At 36.2% G+C, this 21,355-nt stretch overlaps 3 protein-coding genes across 4 annotated transcripts; 1 reads left to right on the top strand and 2 right to left on the bottom strand.

The window, feature by feature from the left end:
* Positions 1–258: 258 nt before the first annotated feature.
* LOC110641991 (uncharacterized) lies at positions 259–3,394 on the bottom strand. Of its 2 annotated transcripts, none has more exons than XM_021793912.2 (2): positions 3,159–3,394; positions 259–2,661 (listed from the first exon to the last, which is right to left on the bottom strand). In XM_021793912.2, exon 2 carries the CDS (start codon positions 2,607–2,609, stop codon positions 417–419), a length of 2,193 nt encoding a protein of 730 aa, XP_021649604.2. In that variant the 5' UTR covers positions 2,610–2,661; positions 3,159–3,394; the 3' UTR covers positions 259–416. The 2 variants fall into 2 exon arrangements, with proteins under 2 accessions (XP_021649604.2, XP_021649610.2); XM_021793918.2 differs by having other exon boundaries at positions 259–2,657.
* Positions 3,395–8,751: 5,357 nt separating this feature from the next.
* LOC110642005 (cysteine desulfurase, mitochondrial) lies at positions 8,752–10,613 on the top strand. The gene has a single exon (XM_021793930.2). It carries the CDS (start codon positions 8,850–8,852, stop codon positions 10,221–10,223), a length of 1,374 nt encoding a protein of 457 aa, XP_021649622.2. The 5' UTR covers positions 8,752–8,849; the 3' UTR covers positions 10,224–10,613.
* A 9,092-nt stretch (positions 10,614–19,705) lies between these two features.
* On the bottom strand, positions 19,706–21,118 carry LOC110642012 (EPIDERMAL PATTERNING FACTOR-like protein 2). Its single transcript, XM_021793938.2, has 3 exons — positions 20,277–21,118; positions 20,154–20,188; positions 19,706–20,056 (listed from the first exon to the last, which is right to left on the bottom strand). The coding sequence occupies exons 1-3, from the start codon at positions 20,383–20,385 to the stop codon at positions 19,811–19,813; spliced, it is 390 nt and encodes a 129-aa protein (XP_021649630.1). The 5' UTR covers positions 20,386–21,118; the 3' UTR covers positions 19,706–19,810.
* Positions 21,119–21,355: the final 237 nt, after the last annotated feature.

Raw genomic sequence — 21,355 nt, 5'->3', positions numbered from 1 at the left:
AAAAAGAGGATTATGGTAAAAGGCAAGTTGCCACTTCTCTCTCAGGGTTGAAAGGATACTGAATTACTGATAGCTAAGTAAATTTTTCTTCCGTGTCTAGCCAGTAGCCACTACTAGAAGCAAATCCATCTGGCACAAATTGCAAATTAAAAATTTATCTCAAAAATAAATCCTGATTGTAAGGAATTTGAAATCTTTGATTACTATATATCGAAACCAAAATTTTCTAACTTACAACCTGTCTCAATAAAGCAAAAAAACAGCAACATTCCTTGGACACTATTATTGCAATAAAGCACAACAATAAACATAGAACCTTACAAATTCTCCTGATTATGTCAGGGACAAGAAAACAAAATCTTGGTGACGTGAAAATTTGTTTTAAGTACACTATATCCTAGTAGAAAGTAGAAACTTCACTCTGCTGCTGCATCCCCCCTAGTAATTCCTTCACTTCCTGTATCAGGCAAGGTTCCCAAATCTGTTCGAGCCTCTTTTTCTTCTTGAGACACTGAAGAATTTGAAGAATCAACTGAATCATTTTGGGATGAATTATTTGAGTCATTCAGGCTGCTATCTGTGTTTGAGGGTGCATCTTTCTCCTCTTGGGATGTTGAAGATTCAGAGGAAACAACTTGTTCTTGGCTTGCATCTGTGTTGCCATTTGTATTGCCGTCGTCATTTATGTTGCTTTCAACAGCATTGTTGTTCTCCTTCTGACCAGCATCACCACTGTTAGAGTCAACCTGTTCTTTTTGGCTTGCATCTATATTGTCATTCATGTTGCTGTGAACTGAATTCTCATCCTGATTCTGGCCAGAGTCTCCATTATTGTTTGTGTTGGAGGACAAATCATCCCCTTGGGACTCTGAGGGATCACCTTGTTCCTTTTGGCCAGCATCAGCATTGTTATTTGTACTTGATAATGTGTCTTTGTCTTGGGAGTTCAAAGAATCAACTTGTTCCTTCTGCCCTTCTGCATTTTCATTTATGTTTGAAGATAATACAATTTCTTGATTTCCTTCTCCAGAGCCACTATCAGACTTTTCACCCTGAACTGCATCATCATTTTGGCTTGCTGATAAAGGTCTATTGGAGTCAACGGTTTGGCCATTGGATGAAACAGACTTGGAATTGCTTGAATCTGTTGATTCTTGATTAGTTGAATCTACATTCTCAGTTGCAGTGGAAGGTGTTGCATTCGAATCTGATTGCTGGCCACTGGCATCTGCGTCAGATTTCTCAGTTTGTACATGTACAACATCATTTGTAGTCAACTCCTCTCCATTTGACATCGTGTTATCTGGTGTTTCTTTTTGATTTTGTGGAGATGGATCATTATTTTCTGAAGCAACTGGAATGGAGTTAGAATCGACCAGCTGCTGATTGTTTGATTCTGTTGCTACTGTGGACGTATCATGGGAACCATCCTCTGAACCTTGCTTACTATTTTCATTGCCACTCTCTTCATTCGCTGTATTTGTGGAATTGTTCTTTTCCATTGGTTCACCATTTGGAACTTCATTTTGATTGACATCAACTACCTCAGTGATCTTTGTTTTACTGTCAAAGTCAGACTCATTCTTCTCTTTGTTCTCCACACGTTCTGCCTCAGCCTCATTATTCTTCTCCAAATCACCTTGCTCTTCTCCAGGTGTTACATTTTGAGTTTCATGGACAACTGCACTGGAAGCAGCATCTCCCTTGTAATGCTCTTCCCTTGTCTCCTTACTATGTTCATAATTTCCGTCAGGAACCTGATCTTCTACTGAACTTGAATTTTCAATGTTCTCTCCCTTGTCTTCCATCTCTTTAGTTTCTGGCCCTTTGCTTTCTTCCACAGCCTCTTTAATTTCCATTCCTCGACTCTCCTCTGCACTTTCCTTCTCTTCACTTTTGTTTTCTTGGCTCTCTTCATTTGCCTTATCTTGGTTTTCTGTTTCTTTGCTCTCTTCATTCTCCTTATTCTCATCAGGATTCTCCCTGCCTTCATTTTCTCCCTTTTTGACCTCTTTGCTTTCTCCGTTATCAGTCTCTTTGCTCTCTACATTCTCCCTATCTTGAACATCATTAACTTTGTTTTCTTCACCCACATTATCTTCGCTAACATTGTCCTTGATCTCTTCCTTCTCTGTCTGGTGATTTTCAGCGCTATCCTCCCTCTCTCCTTCTTCACCAACATTCTCTTTGTTTTCTTCACCCATCTTTTCTCCATCTATGGAATCCTCCCTCCGATCAGATCCCTCTTCAGTTTGATCATGAAATTGACCATGGATCTTGCCATCTCCACCCCCATTTCCCATGTTATTGTTAGGCTTAGATTCAACCACATTCTTGTTTTCTTCTCCTTCATCATCCTTGCGTCTCTCATCTCTAATGATAGTTTCCTGAACTCCAGGGAGGTCCTTTCTTCCTAGTTTTATAATGCCATTCCCAGTTTTCACACTGTCCTCATATGCTGCTGCTGCTGCTGCTGCTTTTTTGTCATGAGAATGCCTGACTTGGTAAAGCAGCCAGATTCCAACACCAACCAGAAGACATATCTGTACAGCATGCTTTACCTTAAAACCTTTTGATCTCTGACTCCTACGTGGTGATGACCGAAACATGATTTAGCCCCCTGCAAATAATTCTCTCCTCTCCTCTCCTCCAATAACCTGCCTACAAGTTTATATCAATTACTTGCTAAAGCAGCAACAAGTTAATTAAAAACCAGTGCATGCAAGTTTAACAAAAGATTATTAGAAAAGGGGAAAAAAACTGTAATTATATAAAAGTAATAGCACGCACATATAATGAGCATTAATGAAACAAAGAAAATCTAATCTGCAGAGAAAGCTTGAAGATTAACAGAAAAAAGAAAGAACAGAGTTGCTAAAACCAAATCAATAATCAAAAGCAAGAGAAGATGTACACCATTTCATTTCAGATTGGTAAACATAAAGAGTGAATTTAGTTGCATCAGAACAACACCCATTTATGATACCCACTTATCAAATTTGACAAAACAAACTATAGTCATAAACGCAACATAAATTGCAGAAGCAGAAAGCTTTTTTGGAGAGAAAATACGGATCTACACAAAACATAAGAGATCTAACCAATCCCAGTTTTAAGAAAATTAGAAATGGCAAGAAACAATCAAGAAAGAAACTTACCCAGAAAACAGAGCCACTAGTTATGCAATAATGAAAAAAAAGTAGACCCCTTTATTTGGAGAATAATGTAGCCAAATATAAACAAAGATTTAGAGATTGGAACTGTGTATATAATGGATTAGAAATGTCACAACGTTGATCTTTTTGGTGAAATGCCTTTCTACTCAGATTAGATCTGGTCAGGAAATTAAATAAGGAAAGGAAACAGAGTACTTCGAAGCCACAAATGCCTTTTCTTTATATAGCCACTAAGAAAGAAACACACGCTCACAAACACCATAACAATGATAATGATAACATATTTCGACTAATCATCATTTATAGCGCGTGACAGTCACGTCCATCAAACGACATCCATTTTATCTTTCAAACGGCACCTATGCTTAGGTTCTTTCCTACGACGTCGTTTATTCTCAGAGTTCATTACAAAAGTAAATTACTATTTAACCTGGTTGCTTTGATGAAATTAACTACTTGATGTTGTATTTTAAAAAATATATTATTTTAATTTATATATTTTATTTTTTTTAAATTATTTAAATTTTTATCAAAGATTTTAATTTTAATTAAATAATTATTTAGTCCTATATTAATAAAACTAATTAGTTATTTTTATTTTTTAAAGAAATATATTTATTAGTTCTTATAATTGGTTTTATTAATTCTTTAAGCATTCTTATTATTTTTTATACTCAAACTATTACGACTCTTTTATATCTCTCTATGTAATTATTTTTCCTTTACACCAATATCTTTTCTCCCTCTCATTCTCTCTTTATTTTTAATCTTTTATTAAAAATTGATACAAGTAAATGTTAAAAGTTAATCAATTTTGCTAGATCTCTAAATAATCAAGATGTGCTAATATAAAAGAATTGTTTTCAATAGAGGAACACAAAAACGGTCCTTAAGAAATTAAATGAAAATAATTGAATAATTTTAAAAAATATATAATTCACAACAAAATTTTAATTTTCATTTAGAAATATGTTTTCAAAATATATAGATCAGTTAGTTAGTTTATTAAAATATAAGGATTAAATAATGTTATTTTTAAAATATATGAATTAATTGATTAGTTTCATAAAAATAAAGAGATTGAATATGTAACACCCCTAATTTTTAAATTAATTATTTTATGGACAGATATTAATATTTTATTTTGTTTAAATTTTAAGAAATTATTTGAAATTTTTTAGATTTTAGAAATCGGGTTTGATTTTCTAAAAATATAAAACTTTGATGATTTTCAAAAATTAATTTAAAGACCACGTGACAAAACTAAAAATATATTTGGATTCTACGAATTTTTTTGAGTTTTCTAGAATTTTTTCGGAATTTTTTGGCCTCGTTTTGGGTCCCAAAGTAGAGTAAAAATTTAAAATTTTATATCTTGAATCAAACCGACAGAATCGAACTAGACTGGATCAGACCGGTCAAATTGGACAGGCCCATTTCCTTTTCTTCTTCCCTCCGCGCGCGCCCGACACTCTCTCTCTCTCTCTCTCTCTCTCTCTCTCTCTCTCTCTCTCGTTTTCTCTCTCCTCACTCCTGCCCCACCGCGCGCCCCAGCTTTCTCAGCTCGCCGGCGCACTACCACAGCCTGTCCCCCTCGTCGGCCGTTGCCTAGGGGCATGGAAAATGCGCCTGAAGACACCCCAACGCGCAGTACGCCGATCCAGCTTCTCGGGCCGATTCCGGCCGATCCGGCCACTAATCGGATCGGGTCTTGTGCCAAACCTCATCTACACCTCGAGAGTTTTCCATTGACACCAAGAATACCAAAATCCATCAAGAGCCCATTTCAACTTTTGGGCTAAATTTCTCGCAAACTGTGAACCCCACGAGAAAAATGAGAGTACCGTAGTGCTCTACTCGTCGAGAGCTTCGGGGCAACACTAATTTCAAAATTTTTCGACATCGTTTTTTGGTGGGTCCCGCGAAGCTTCGTAGTATTTTTTCGAGCACTAAATGAGCTTAGAAAATTCCATAAAAATTATATACTAACCCCTATGTTTTGAGCTTCGTGTAGGTACCTTCAATTCAGGGAAATTCAATGGTTGCCCTGATCTGTAAATTTTGGGCCCCGCAGACAAGCTACTGAAAAAGTCTTGGAATTGAGTCGAGATTTTGGCTATCCCACCGTTGTTAGATGTCCCGAGCACGTTCCCGGGGTCAGAATCGGCATAGGTAAACCCAAACCTTACTTTTTCTTAATTATCTAATGCTTGAATTGAATTAAAAATTGATAGAATATTCGTGGTAGCTTAGAAAATTAAAATTCCCTTTGCATTAGCTTAGTAATAGCTAAGAACCGTGGGACAAAGTTTTAGAATTTTTAGAGCTCATTTGGATAGTTTTTGCAAAAGGATTAATTATAAGGACTAAATTGTAATTTTTCATATTGTGATTGTTGATTGTTTGAATGGGCCCAGGAGGGGCTATGTGATGTGATTGAGTTGTGGGTGTGTGGTTTGTGGATATAGAAGTGTGTTTTAAGCCCTTTTGCAAGTTGAGTAGGTCCTAGGTATAGGGGAGATTCTGCTAGATTTTCGGCACGACTTAGGACATCTTTGGTCTTTTCTTAGTTTGTATTGAGTCAAATGTATTAAATAATTGTAATAAAAATTGTCAGGTGAGCCGAGACAGCCTTTCTCCTCCGCCTAGCCATCACAGTGACTTCGGTTAAGTCTGTGAGTAAAATATTAATTTTAATTATAATTTCGATATTATTATATGTTCAAGCATGCCCTGCATCACTTATAAATATGTATCTATGTAGTTAAACACTAGGCACGTTTTATATTGCATTCATAATTGTTGAAGTGCCATGAATATTGTTTGTGGTAATTTGGAGCAGTGTGTATGTGTGTGTGGCGTGCGTGTGGTATGGTATTGGATATGGACAGGACGGGTAGATACGGCTTGAGAGACACTCACTAGGACTCGGTCCTTCGGGGTAGACACGGCTTGAGAGACACTCGCTGGGATCCCACACTTGGTTTATTAAGCGAAAGTCCGGCTTGAGAGATACTCGCTGATAGAGGTTGGATTAAGAGGGCTGAATAGGGGATCAACTCCCATATATGTATTGCTTGACAGTGTTGGGTGTGTGAGTGCTCCAAATTACCTTTTTACTGTTATGATATGACAATTATGACGATGCTGTATTTCACTCCATAGGGTGCATTAGCTTTTGATAGCTATAGAGATTATGGTTAAAATTGATATTTACTCTCTGAGTCGAACGCTCACTCCTGTTCATCTATTTTTCCGGGCTACAGGAGGATTTTTTTGTTGTGGCTAACTTGTTCTTCTTCTTCACAGGTCCATTAATAGTCTTTAATGTATTTTGTATAATTGAGTTAAATTTTAGACTCCACATGTATTAGAAGCACTTATTTTTATTTTAGGCATGTATTATAAAAGTTATGTTGGACCTGTAAAATTATTAACTGTATGCATGATGGGATTGGATGAGGGAGCTGAGCTCCCATTTGAGTTATGACATTTTGATTATGTGGAGGGTGAGCTGAGTTCCCTAATTTATTATATATTGTGTTTACAGGTCAGGCGAGTCAAAAATCCCCCGTTAAATGGTCCATTTTATGGCCGAACTCTGTCCAGTTGAATTCTTGAAATTGGGCCCAAATGGGCTTTAGAGTTGGGTTGAAGAATAGTTAGGCTTACTACGGGCCTCAGAGGCTTTAGACTGACCCAGGTCCTAGTGCCGATCTAGCCCATATGTTGGGTCGTGACAGAATAGTTGTTTGACAAGTATTAATAATTTGTCAAAGGTATTAAATAATTTAATAATAACAAAAAAAATGACTAAATAATGTTTTTTTTTTCAATTATTCGTAACTCAAGCTGATCCGTATTACTATAGATCAATGGATTTCCAATAATATGAAAAGTCTTCAATATCCTTTTTTATTTTGGGGACAATTAGTCAAAAATTTTTTTCCCTCCAATTACCTTTTATTACTTTTTAATTGATGAGCAAAGAACAATAAATTCATTTAAATAAAAAGACTAAATAGCTATTTAATAGGTATTAACAATTTATTAGAGGTATTAAATAATTTAATAATAATAAAATATATAAATTAAATAATATATTTTTTCAAATATATAAATTAAATAATTTAAAATATAAAATTTAAATAATACTTATCTATTTTAAAAATCATTATATCATCATTAAGCTGTAGGGCTAGAAACTCGTCATGTTTTCCTGTGAGTCGGTGATCGAATAAATTACATTGATCGTACTCTAATTTTGAGGCTTGTAACAGTAAGATATATTATTTTTAATTTGTAATAGAAAATCACATAATCTTTCATTTTATTAACATAAAACCCTCCATAATCTATAGTAGCTTGTTTTTCAGTAATTTTTTAATGACATGGCATTTATTTTATTAAAAAATTATGCTTTCTAAATTTAATGCTAAAAATTAATTAATTAAAAAAAATATTTTACAGTTAATCTCTCTCCACCTTTTATGCTCTTTCTCCCCACTGTCTCTCCTTTTCCAGCTAAACCTAGCTTTTCCTCTTCCCTAACCCATTATATGTTTCAAGCCTCACCTAGCTTCCTTCACACTAATCACTTTCACCAACTTGTGCCAAGACCAAGTAGCACCCTTGGCCAAACTTCACAACCTAACTTCTTCTTCAATCTAGCCCACTACCTCTTTCAACTCTCATGTCTCTCAACAACTTATGCCCATCCAGCCCCTACAACACTGGCTCAACCAACAATGATACCAATATGAAATAATCTGTGAAACAATAGCTTGCTAAGTCTTGGACATGACTTGTACATAGGTTGTTTGGGGTATTTAGGCAAGAAATTGGACTTGAGATTAGGAGTGCAAAAATGGCATAGGGAGGAGTAGCTTTTTCATTTTTGAGACCCAATTAGAATAGTGTTTTGATATTGAAATCTTGAATTTGTGATTGGAGGAGAAAGGAGGAAAAGTGTAAAGTGAAAGTTTGATTATGTTACAAGATGGCTTTCAATACTCTTGGAGGAAGAACTTAACAGTGTGGTTTTATGCTCTTAGGCTGTGTGTGGAGTATGTGAATTGTGTTCTTAGCATTCTGTCTTTCTTTACCAAGCAGGGAGAGATTAAAGAAGAATTTTGAGAGATTTTCTTTATTTGTGCTTAGAATCATTGAGAGTGCCAAGAGACACTTGAAGAGTCATGTTTGAGGATCGTGTTTTGTGTGGAAATAGGTTTGTGTGGGTTCACCTTTGAGATAGTTTCTATGGAAGTGAGTTATCGAGAATAAGTGTGAGAGAGAAGGTAGAGAAAGAACAAGAGAAAAAAAAAAGTACAGATAAATTAATTATAAAATAATATTTTTAATTTATTTAAAATTTTTTAATAAACATCAAAGTAAAAAAGAGAATATAATTTTTTAATAAAATAAATACCACATAAATAATGGTGACTTCAAAACTGGTTATGAGGAATTTTTTGGTGTTGAAGTTAAAAATTATGAGATTTTTTATTACAAATTACGAATAAATACTTTATTATTGTACACTACAAAATTTGGTTACTGTAAGTGTAATTTACCCGCAGGTAACCCTAAAACTCCAATTTAAATATCTGCTATCTCTCTCATGAGTGGCAACGCAGAAGAAACTATTGCACGGAATTACCTAGTAGCCCAGCCATGGCCTCCAAGCTTCTAGCGTCCGCCTTCCGCCGAACCTTAGCAAGGACCACCAACACTTGCGCTTACCGCGGCATCTCCACCGCTGCGGCAGCCGTCGTTGCTCCGTCTCGGGAACCGTTTGAGGATCAAGGAGTAGTCACAGTAAAAGGCGTGAAAATCTCTGCTCGGCCTCTCTACCTAGATATGCAGGCAACCTCCCCCGTGGACCCCAGAGTCCTTGATGCTATGCTTCCTTATTATCTCGCGCGTTTTGGCAACCCTCACTCTCGTACTCACCTCTATGGCTGGGAGTCCGATTCTGCGGTCGAGATCGCCCGCACTCAGGTGGCGGATTTAATCGGTGCGTCCCCTAAAGAAATCGTCTTCACTTCGGGGGCGACGGAGTCGAATAATATTTCGATTAAAGGAGTTATGAAATTCTACAAAGAAAAGAAGCGTCATGTCATTACTACTCAAACTGAGCACAAGTGCGTGCTGGACTCCTGTCGCCATCTCCAACAGGAGGGTTTCGACGTCACTTACCTTCCTGTGGGAAACGATGGGATTGTCGATTTGGAGAAATTACGATCAGCCATCAGGCCTGATACTGGACTTGTGTCGGTTATGGCGGTGAACAACGAGATTGGTGTGATTCAACCGCTGGAGGAAATTGGCAAAATCTGTAAGGAATTCAATGTGCCGTTTCACACTGATGCCGCTCAAGCGCTGGGGAAGATTCCAATTGATGTGGAGAAATGGAATGTTAGCTTGATGTCATTGAGTGGACACAAAATATATGGTCCGAAAGGCGTTGGAGCTTTGTATATGCGCAGGCGACCAAGAATCCGAGTGGAGCCCCAAATGAATGGAGGTGGACAAGAGAGAGGGATACGAAGTGGGACGGTGCCCACTCCTTTAGTTGTCGGAATGGGTGCTGCTTGTGAATTGGCGAAGAAGGAGATGGAGTATGATGATAAGAGAATTACAGCATTGCAGGAGAGGTTGCTGAATGGAATTAAAGCTAAACTCGATGGAGTGGTGGTGAATGGGAGCTTAGAGAGGCGATACGCAGGGAATTTAAATCTTTCCTTTGCGTATGTAGAAGGGGAGAGCTTATTGATGGGGTTGAAGGATGTGGCAGTGTCAAGTGGGAGTGCCTGTACTAGCGCGAGTTTGGAGCCTTCATATGTGTTGAGGGCATTGGGGGTGGATGAGGACATGGCACATACTTCAATCAGGTTTGGAATTGGGAGGTTTACTACAGAGGCAGAGATCGATAGGGCTATTGAGCTTACGGTGCAGCAGGTTGAGAAGTTGAGGGAAATGAGCCCACTTTATGAGATGGTGAAGGAAGGGATTGATATTAAGCAGATTCAATGGGCACAACACTGACAGGTTGGTATAGGATAAAACAGCTATGGATATTGAGTACGCGACACAGTTTTAGGAATGGATTGCATGCTCAATGAGGATACCTCCATTGAGCTGGAGCTGCCAAAGTGCATTGCTTAAGGGTTGTTATACAGGTTCTTACTTTCTGCTGTCCTTGTATATGCCCTTGCGAAGTTTCCTAGTTTAACTAGGGTAGAATTTTGGCTCTAGATGTTTTCTTAAACTATATGAAAGTTGTCTTCCTCTAGGTATAAGCATACCATAATTTGGCAACAGAAATAATAAGGTTTGCTTATAGTGCATATGTAAAAGTTATTTTCTGTTGTGTCTGTAACTTATTGATTTCTATTCTGGTGTTCTAATTAAATAATTGCTGTACTCGTTGTGATATTTGCCTCATGAATATTCAGCTGTAAAATAATAACGGTAGTGACAGTTATAACTCATGAGGAACAGCTTGCCAAATGTTAGGTAAATTCATGCATTTAAAAAGTGTCCTTGGAAGCGTTGCTGGAATAGGTTGCCAGGATGTCCTTAGTAGTCTATTTTTGTTTCAAAGTTTTAGTTTTTCTTTGGGAGTCCAAGTCATTAATGCTAGTTTTGAGAGTCCAAAGTCTTAAAGGTTTAGGTTTGTGCTTTTAATGCTTATCAATCAGCTTTGTCATTGAATAGAATGCCAACAGTTATTTTTCTTTGTATTTTGCGGTTAATTTCACCCACAACTACTGAACGTATCATTAGATCCTATTATATTCACTAATTTTCAATTTCTCTCTTCCAAATCGCTAAATTTGATTATTGTAACAGCAAAAAATCACTAAAACCAATTTCGAATCAAATTCATTCTAAAAATTTTAATGTGGCAATGGGTATGAACTTTTTAAAAATTATTTTGAGTGCTTAAAAAGAATGAAAATTTAGAAGAGGGAGAATATCAGCTTTTTTTCCCCCTTAATTTCATTTTTTGTACCCATAGAAAAAGGAGAGAATGAGAGAGAAATGTCTTGTGTATTCTGCTATGCATCAACATGATTTTTACTTTATACTTCCAATTTGAATTAGCTGGATTTTGATTTTAATGGTGTTTGTTGTTATAAAAATCAAGGTCTAGTGATTTTTAAGTAACAAATTGAATTTTAGTGGTTTCAATGGTATTTAGACCAAGTGAAATTTGCTCAGGATCTTGAGATGCAATTCTACCCTAGTTGTGATGCCTATCAGCCTATGGGAATGGGACCTTGAGATTGATGCCTATGGAAGTTTAAGTGTGAAGTCTAAATTCTTATATTCTACTGTTCATAGTGTCTAACTTGCATTGCAAACAGCTCCAAAATATTCTCTTATTTATTTTTACTTCTTAATCCCACCTTTTTATGAAGCCTAATTGTTCACCTAAATTTCTACTCATTCTAAAATCTAGATTTCTAATAAACCCAAAATCTAGCCTAAACAACCAACTTTGCAAGCTGTTCTACATCAGTTATTCTCACGTCTCTTTCCTGTGGTGCTAGATTACTTTTTTAGCAAACATCTTTTAGTACTTATGCTTGTCATTGGTAGTATTAGTGGAAAGAAGCTGCACATAGCCTTATAAAGAAGTTTTGAGACAAGATTGTTATTCTGTTGATAGTCTAGTACACAGATAGAAAATGCAGATGCACTTGTGTCCAACTGTTATAGTTGCAGGTTGGCATTGATCAACAAATGCAATTAGAGAACCAAGGATCTGTCCTGGACTTTCTTGGAATGGAATTTGGACAGGTCCCTTTCATTTTTCTTATGTAGTATTGGTGAGAAACCTTGAAATGGCTCCCTATTTACTCTTCCAATTTTGTTCATATACAAAACATGAGTGAGTTATGGCACGCTTTAGTTGCATGAAAAGAAGAAAGTTGTGAAGGATTCCATCTTGTATAGCATTAATGGAAAAAGCTATGTTTATGATTTTTTTGTCTGAGTTCTTATTCATGCCATATATTGTGTCTTTGGAGGGTGAGGATATATCCCAACCATTGAATGTTTTTCACCCTTCCTTCAGAGTTTCTTGGGAAATAAAATCGTTGAAGTACCTTTATTTTAAAAGTAATGATGTCCTATTTAGAAATCAGTATAATGATTTGTTACCCAGCCCCAGTCATAGGAGTCATATATATGGGCATGTGTCCAGGGGCCAGCCTTAGCTATTTTTCACTGGTTTAAAGTCTTGAAGTGTCATACCATGTCCAAGTATTCTTATCTAACACTGGTATTTTAGGACAAAATGAAAAGCTGGTAAATATCTATATGGTTTATAGTTTCATCTGTCTCGCCACCATAATTTCTTTATGTACTGACAGTGGATATGTATTAGTCCTAGCTATTTTGTGCCACTAATGGTGCCACTTTACTACCTCTAATACCTTTAAAGTTTCCTTTTTATGAATGTCATACTACCTTCTGCTTGTTAAGGTGCTATCAACAGCAATACGACAAGTACTTTGTACTGCCCAATTTCTGACTTTCTGTAGAAAATCTTGGCTTCTCTATCACACCTGACACCAATATTGGTCTTTAGCAGGCAATATGTTGTCCCATAAATGCATTTCCTTACAAATAGATTTGATTGAAATGGAAACTTAAGTTTGCTATCTTCATGCATTCCTTTGGGGTGTTACTATCGTGTGCTGGTGTTATGAATCAAGAGTACCACTATTCTTATTTAGGAATGTTCTTATGACAGGGCTAGCCATTTGTAGGCAACTGGAATCTAGGATCACGAAAAGAGGGCAGAAAGCTGTTACATAACAGCCTGCCAACTAAGTGAAACAGAGGAATAGGGAGAGAGAGAGAGAGATAAATAGATGAGAAAACAGATAGATTAGATGAGAAAAGAAATAGATTGGATGAGAAGAGAAAAGACTATTCAAAGATGAGAGAAAAGTATTATTGTTTATTGATTCTTGGAATAACCTATTCTAATACAGATATACTCTATTTATACACTCCTAACTACTGTAACTGCTTTGACTTTCTCCTAAAAAGCTGTAACATCTTTACAACTACTTAACTACCACACACCACCCTCACTATTTTACTCCTTCCACATACAATTACAAACCTTACTCTCCTTACTAGTATTCATTATATTTCCTACTCCTTGAAATCATTCTTATCCTCAAGAATGAATAAGGGAGTATGCAACACTGAAATTATTGATTTTGCGCAATAAACCAACCCCAAAATGTCAATTTGTTTCCTTCGTCATAGTAATCTTTCTTTCTTTGTCTTCTCCATCTTTCAAATACATCTTGTTTAAGAATTACAGATGCAATGTTCTTCAAAATTAATTTCTTCTTCTTCAGCCTTCTTGATATTTTCCATTTATCCTCTATGGACATTAGGAACTCACAATAGGAAAACTCACGATCATGGTTCTCTTGAATTAGTAAACTCCATCCATTCCCATTGCTCCCAGAAATTTCAAGTTTTTGGACTCTAGATTGCGCAGCTTCCAACACTTATTCCATTCTGAATCGAGGCAAAATCATCCTTTGTGTCATTGAGCAAAGGAATTCCACTTCATATTCAGCTCCTATTCTTCCCATTGAATAGTCTAGTTGCCTTATATGCACTTTACTAGAAGCTTCAGTAATGTTATCATTCTCAAAACCCTGAGTATTCTCATCATTTGCACCATTAACATCATTTTCAAAACTCTGCTGAATTAAATCTTCAAGAATTTGAAATTTTTGCTCCTTCTTTTGAATCGACTTCTTCACATTTTCATCCCCAGGAATCTTATCATCAAGAAGGACAATCTCCTTCTTAGCAGCACTCTACTTGGTCTTTCCCAATTCCTTGCCATCACCTCAATAAACTTCAGTTCCATAATTGTTGTCTTCTATATCTTCATCATTCTCCTCCCCAAAAACCTCACTTATACTAGACATATGAGGAAGAAAATCCTGCTCTAGATGTTGTAATGTTTTCCCTCCTTGTGCAAGACACAATTCCAATGCATCTTCATTAGTAAAGGCTACAACATTTTCTGTTTTCTTTCCATTTTCTGTAAAACCCCCTGGAATTTGGGATCTCAACTCCAAATCTTGTAATTGACTTTTGGATTGTGCCTCTTGAAATAATTTATTCCTCCTTTCTGTTTGCTCTTCTAACAACTTATCTAATTTTTTCCATTTTTGATACAGCAGCTCCTCTAAGCGTTCTATTACTCTTCTTTCAAAAATTTCTAGCATTCCCTTGAGATCCTTTTGTTTCCAAGATTGTACTTCCATGGTTTGATGCTCTGATTGTATTTTACTTCCAAGAAAATTTAAGAAAGAAAATTTGAGGAAAATAGTAAAAGAAAATCAGATCTGAGCAGGGATAAGGAATTGATACTGGAATTGGAAGAAAATCACAGAGAAAGGAAGAAGAAAAATTGTGAAAAGAAGAATAGAGAAGAAATTACAGAAATTGAAGGAAAATATTTTGTAGAGAAGGAAGAAAGATTGAGAGGAAAGAAGATTTTTTTTTTTTTTTTTAATTTCATATGTTTCTTGAATTTGACAAGACAGGTCTTGATTTTGAAACCCTAACAGGGCAGAAATTGAAAATAGGGAAATTGAGAAGAATTTGATAGAGGGGAAAAAAGAATAAGGCAGCTCGCAAGAGAGAAGAACGAGGGAGAGGAAGAAAATTTTCAAGAATTTTAAGAAACATGTTTCTTGAAATGCTGGAAATAAGAAATTAAAGAAGGGAATAGAAGAAAGAACCAGAAAGTGACAGAAAAAGAAAGAATTTGATTCAAGAATTTCAAGAAAGAAAGAGAAAAGAAGAAGAAATTGAGGTGAGAAATTTCAGGGAGGAAGAAGAAAAGAAGGAATAGAGGGAAAGAAGAGAGAAAGAGAGAAGAGCAGAGAAAAACTTGGAATTTTGGAATTTTGGAAGACTCCCATGAATTTGCGCAGAGTTGTGACTGCAATAGAAAATATTGGGAGCAAACCCTACTGAGATCAAGGCTCTGATACCAAATTGTTACATAACAGCCTGCCAACTAAGTGAAATAGAGGAATATGGAGAGAAAGAGAGAGAAATAGATGAGAAAACAGATAGATTGGATGAGAAAAGAAATAGATTGGATGAGAAGAGAAAAAAATATTCAAAGATGAGAGAAAAGTATTCTTGTTTATTGATTCTTGGAATAACCTATTCTAATACAGATATACTCTATTTATACACTCCTAATTACTGTAACTGCTTTGGCTTTCTCCTAAAAAGTTGTAACATCTTTACAACTACTCAACTACCACACACCACCCTCACTATTTTACTCCTTCCACATACAATTACAAACCTTACTCTCCTTACTAGTATTCATTACAAAAGCAAAACTATTTATCAAGATGTGGTGTTGGGGATATTATTATTATTATTATTATTATTATTGGGTTTTTTTGGTTTTGTTTTGTGTGTGTGTGTGTGTGTGTGTGTGTGTGTGGGCGCGTTGTGGGTGGGGGGAGGAGAGGAGGAGGGGGAAGTGTCATAATGAAAGCATCTTCTTACCTCCTAGAAAGTAATCAAAGATATTACTTGCTATTCTGTTTACGTAGGTTGAATTTCTTAAGGCTCTAGACAAGAACATGTAGCATATTTCTCTTATAAACCAATAAATATGTTGGGGCCTTTTTTTATCTTGCTTCTAAAGATAGAAGACCAGAATTTCTCTGGGGTGGTTGAAGTTATTGTTTTTTATGCTTATCCTAAGGTTGACTTTGGAACCCTGGAAATCTGAACCTGTGAAAGGCATGTTGAGTGCTTATTTACAAGGAGAGACATGTTAAAGAGCTTGTTGGTTATGCTGCTGGCCCATGATATGGTTAGAAAGGAATAGAAAGCCCCTTAGGCATTGAAATCTCTATGAACTGTGCAATACTACATTATGCTCAAAATTTTGTAGTTATTTCTCTCATTATCCGGAGGATCATATTCAAGTGGCTGTTTCTGTTTTTATGGTCCATTATGCATTCATTGAGGTGAAGTGAAGAGTTGGATCAACAAAGGGGTAATATTTTGTGGATTGAACAAAATTATAGCCTAGTTAAAGTAACTGCATTAAAATCTTGGAAGAAAACTTGTTAGTTAAAAACTAATGTCGATGGTCATAGGTTGTTAATCATTCAAGTTAGGATAATTATGGATGATTTCAAGGGATTAAGTATGACGGTATTTTAGTTCACAATTACCAAAAGTAATGAGAGGATATGTTCTAATATTATCCCCCTTTTATCTGTTAGGAATCTAGTGCATAGGTATAATACAGTACTGTAGATAATTACTTGAGAAATGTTGTGATATTTTCCGTTGAGTGATGAGTTCCAGTATTGATTATTGGAAAGGAGGAATCGGGTGCACATTTATTACATTGATGTTTCTTATCATTGTTTGTTAGTAACTTAGCATGGGTAAGCTCTTGATACCAAGTGCTAACAGACTTGGACAAACTTCTTCCTTAATGATGATTTATATTATTCTTGGTTCTGCTGTGATGGAAGGGTGGTACTTGCAATACTGTAAATAAATTAGGTCTGTTGGCAACCTACGTTTGTGCTAGCCCCATGGTTTTTCACCTCTTTTCATCTCTCTTAGATCTCTTCCTTAATTACTAATTATACAGCTTCTGTCTCTTTTCCGCATGTATACTTTTTCTCTCCTAGAATCTTCCTCTCATTTTAGAGGGTTGCTGCTGTAATTTTCTTGCTGGCAAGTTGTTCCCGGCTCCTTTCTTGCTCATTGCAGTTGTAGATTGGGATCCTACCACTGATTTAGGGATGTGTTTCATGCTGTGACACCAGCACATGTAGAATAGATGTCTTGAAAAATTGGGAATTTAGTTCTAAGGAGTTATAGCAAGTGGAGGTTATAACATTATTCTTTATGATTCTTTTTTCGTTGAAATGCAATTCATTAGGATGTTTTGTTCTGGTTTCTAAATTCTGATCTGCAGACTGTATCTAGTTTTGGTGTACTAGGAGTCGGATTCTACTTGGTTCAAACATGTCCTCACAGTGGTTATGAAATAATTCTTTATAAAAAGCTACTTACCCTTGCACCCAGGGGCAGCTTATCTCAGCCTCAGTCTCCTGATTACTGCTTCCTCGTCTTCAGTTATATGTTTAATATAAATGAAGTAATGGGCTTTTAAGGACAATGATGAGTCATTATTCATCATAATTTCAGAGAGCTTTCACTTGGATCAAGCCTATCTACACTAGGTGGATTCGTTTGTGCATGCTGAGCAGCTTGTCTAACGTTATCGTGTCCATCGTTGGGCCTGTTTCTGACCATATGTTGATATTTCAAATCTTTTTCCATTTTGTCGTGTAATCGTGTTAGTCCTGAGCTCAACCAGACTAACTTATGGGCACACCACATAAATTTATCTGAATTCTAGAATTTTAATATGGTTTTAAAGCGTTCAAAAATTTTCTCTGATTTGTCGCTGCTGCTGGGAAAGGTCGATAGGGATGAAGACTATCCTGACTTGCATATCAGAAATCATGTGCTTTTCATTTTTCTTGCCGGCGTAGAAGGCTTTTTAAGGTTCCATCAGAAGATCAAAAAAAGACCACACAGGCAGATGCAAATCAACTGATTAAAGTAGTACAACGTAAGCCTCCTTCCACATCAAGCCTAGTTATTTGGAGAATCTGATCATCTTAATTCTAGTTCTTATCTTACCAAAAGGCAACTAGACCCACGAAAATGCCCCATAAGGGAAAATCACCACATATGTATCTGAAGATAGGAATCTTATGGCGAGTTGTAGCCCATGATATTTTTTTGAGTGATGATCAGCATAGTATATTTTGTCCATAACTTGAGAAAGGGAGAGAGGAAAGTTTTTTTTTTTTTTTAATTCAATTGGGTTTGTTGGAATACAGCACAAGAAACATTGTGAAAAGGCATTGGGAATCAGAATCCGTTGTTCACAGGCGCAGCTTTTCTTTTTCAGTCTGCAAGTCTTGATCTTTGGACCAACATTCTCTTTTAGGCTTGGGAGAGATTTTCCACAGCCACACGTGACTATTCCATCTGGGTTTACCACATTTTTATCCTTTTCCAAAGGAAAGTAATGGGCCACTTTACCAAACTGAATAAATGGAAAACACCTGAAATCCTGAATAGGCACCCTAAATAGCGTCCTAAAGGCTAGTTTCAATCTATAATCATGTCTATGATTTCATCTTTTGACATCTACCAAACTGAAGAACTTTCCATTGATTTCAAAACTAGTTATATGATCATGATCTTTAATTGAACTGCAAGAGGACTCCAAAGAAGATGCTAGCTCTTTAATCATAAGAAATACGATTAGATTTAAAGAATTTTTTTCAAAGTCAAGATGTAAGTCTTACTTAGATCATTATATATATATATATATATATATAGAGAGAGAGAGAGAGAGAGAGAGAGAGAGAGAGAGAGAGAGAGAGAGGCTGATTTTCCAACTCTGGCAGCAACCGAACGTGCTTCACTGTAACTTGCTCAAAACAGAAGACCCCGCCTTTGATTCTGGGCCTCCCTCAGACACTGGTATTGTGGTGTCCTATGAAGAGTAGTCATTCACAAGGACTATAATTTCAGAATTCTTGATTGATTTGGGTTGTGTCTGAGTCCACTGTTAAGTCATGCCTACAAAGAAAAGTGCGCAAGTTTTGTGTGATAGCTAGCAATGATTCACGAAAGAGGAAAACCCGTGAAACATCTCATCACTTTTTGATGGTCTAATTACAATGGTTCTTGTCCCTCTTCTATCACTTCTTTTCCTGTTTCTACATGGAAGGAGGATTCTGTAGGCCATTTCTTGAGTGTTTACCGTTTATTGACCCAAAATGGAAGGATCTTTTCTCTACACACACAGAGAGTACCAGCAGGTTCCTGAATTAACCGACAGGTCATGTATTAGCCTCAATGCTCATCATTTTTTCTTTTCATTTTTTTTAAAAATCAAAATCTTGAATGTCTATTGTAATTAAGGGTGTTGATTAACTGTGCACACGTGCTTATGGAATGTGTGAGTGTGATTTCTCAACTGTGGAATCAGCATTTTCTGTCTGATCTAAATTTTGATGGTCAGTTTTGTTAGGACAAATTATATCTGTGTCTGCCCACAGTGATTAGCATCATTTGTGGGAAGTTTGAGAAACTGATATTTTTGTGATTTCTTACACGTCAAGAAATACTGAGAACTAAACTCAACCTGGGAATTGAACAAGAGTAGGATCCATGGCAGCGAAGGGCTTCCTATTTGATCTTAAAATTTGGAACTTGATAATTACTAGCTTGTCCATTATAGATTTCTTTGGTATGTGGTAGAAGTGTTGGAACAAGCTTCCAAGCACTCTTTCATTAACCAATCTTGGTTTCTGTGATCCGGTCCTTTGGACCTGTTATAGAGCAGACACTACAAAGATTCTGGTACTGCACAATAGAAAAGGAAGAAATAGAAGAAAAATCTTCTTTCAATATCAATAATGTACATTCTTCAAAGTAAAAAAAAAAATTTTGTTGTCAACACCTAGGGAAGCTCATATAATTAAGAAATATAATCAAGGGTTGAAGATTAAATCTCCACATTTGCACTTCCAACTCATTGGCTTGTAGTTGGACCAGTCATCTCCTCTTGCATAAACAATGTTGGAGACTGTTGGGTAGTTTATGTTGCCATGATTTACTTGGGGATTTGTAGGCACCTGAATAGCCTCACAACGTCCACAGTTACTGCACCTTCGCTCGCATCTTGGAGGCCTTGAGCCTATCTGAGATCTCATAATCATCTTCTCTTCATTTTCTGTCTAACAAAAGCAACACAAACCTCAATCAATTTTTTACTTGTGATAACTCTTAAGCGATAATGTGCTCAGATAAAAAGGAAAAAAACCCAGTGCTCACCTTTGGAAAGGTAGCAGATTTTGGATTAGCTCTGCCTGCAACACAGAAAGGCAAGTAAAATGGTTTTACTTCAAAACTGCACAAATTAGCCTTTCAAATTAAAAATTCATCCTAACCCATTACCTTCTGTCTTGAATCTCACATGGGTGGAGCTTGAAATCAAGAGAAAGAGAAAGGAAATGGTAACATAACCAAGTCTTTGACACAAAAGCAGATTGTGACTACACCCCATTTCTCAAAAGGCCAAGGAGTTCAATGCGATGAATGTATTGGAGCGAAAAGTTTGTAGAGAAGAAGAAAAGATGGAGAAAACATGGGAAGTCAAATTATATATAAGAAGATAATGAACATATATTGTGTCGTAATAGAAGAAGAAAATCAGTAATTGAATGACATATAATTGCAAGCGGCTTTCTGTGTCACTCTCTGATTCTTGAGGTGATGGAACGAGAAAGGACAAGAAAGATTAAAGAAAAAGAAAGCCCAAAAAGGCAAGAACCTTAACCTTGGTTGTTGAGCCCCAAAATCCAAGTAACAAAAAAAGATCATACAATAGAAGAAAGAGAGAGCTAGGCAACAATAGTAGTGTTAGTGTTTGTTAGCTTTTAGAGCATAGAGATTAGCCAGAAAGATAAAAGACAGTAAGGACCCAAAACAGAAGAAACACCACAAAATTCCATAACAGATATGAGAGACAAACGGACATTTGATTACAGCTGTGAATATTTCGGGTTATCGCTTTCATTCACTCATAATCCGATCATGAAAAATATTTGAAATTTGCTTTTGGGATTTCTTTCAATGGCTGGCCTTAGCAGCAGCAAGCAGTGCCAACTTATCACGGCAAATGCCTTGTTCTCCTCCGCAGAGAACTGTGGAAAAAGAAGAGAAAGAGAGAAGAAGAGAAAGGAAAGGAACTGATGCTAGTCCTCCTCGTATCCCTTTTCAATCATGTCGCAGTAATCACATGTGATACGCCCAATATCGCTCTCATAATGGAACTTGGAATTTTACTAATATTTTCGTTTGTCCTTTCTCAAACTTTTCTTTTCCTTTTTTTTTTTTTTGGTAAAATGCTCGATTTAATTTATATATTTATTAGGAACATATTTTTAATTTTTATTTAATTTAATTTTAAAATTTTAATTTAAAATTAATTTAGTCTAAAATTTAAAATTTATTCATTAAAATTTTTGATTTAA

Source organism: Hevea brasiliensis, chromosome 7 (assembly GCF_030052815.1).
Source record: "Hevea brasiliensis isolate MT/VB/25A 57/8 chromosome 7, ASM3005281v1, whole genome shotgun sequence".
NCBI lineage: Eukaryota > Viridiplantae > Streptophyta > Magnoliopsida > Malpighiales > Euphorbiaceae > Hevea > Hevea brasiliensis.
Note: the sequence above shows the minus strand (reverse complement) of the source record. Positions and strands in the feature narration are given on the sequence as shown.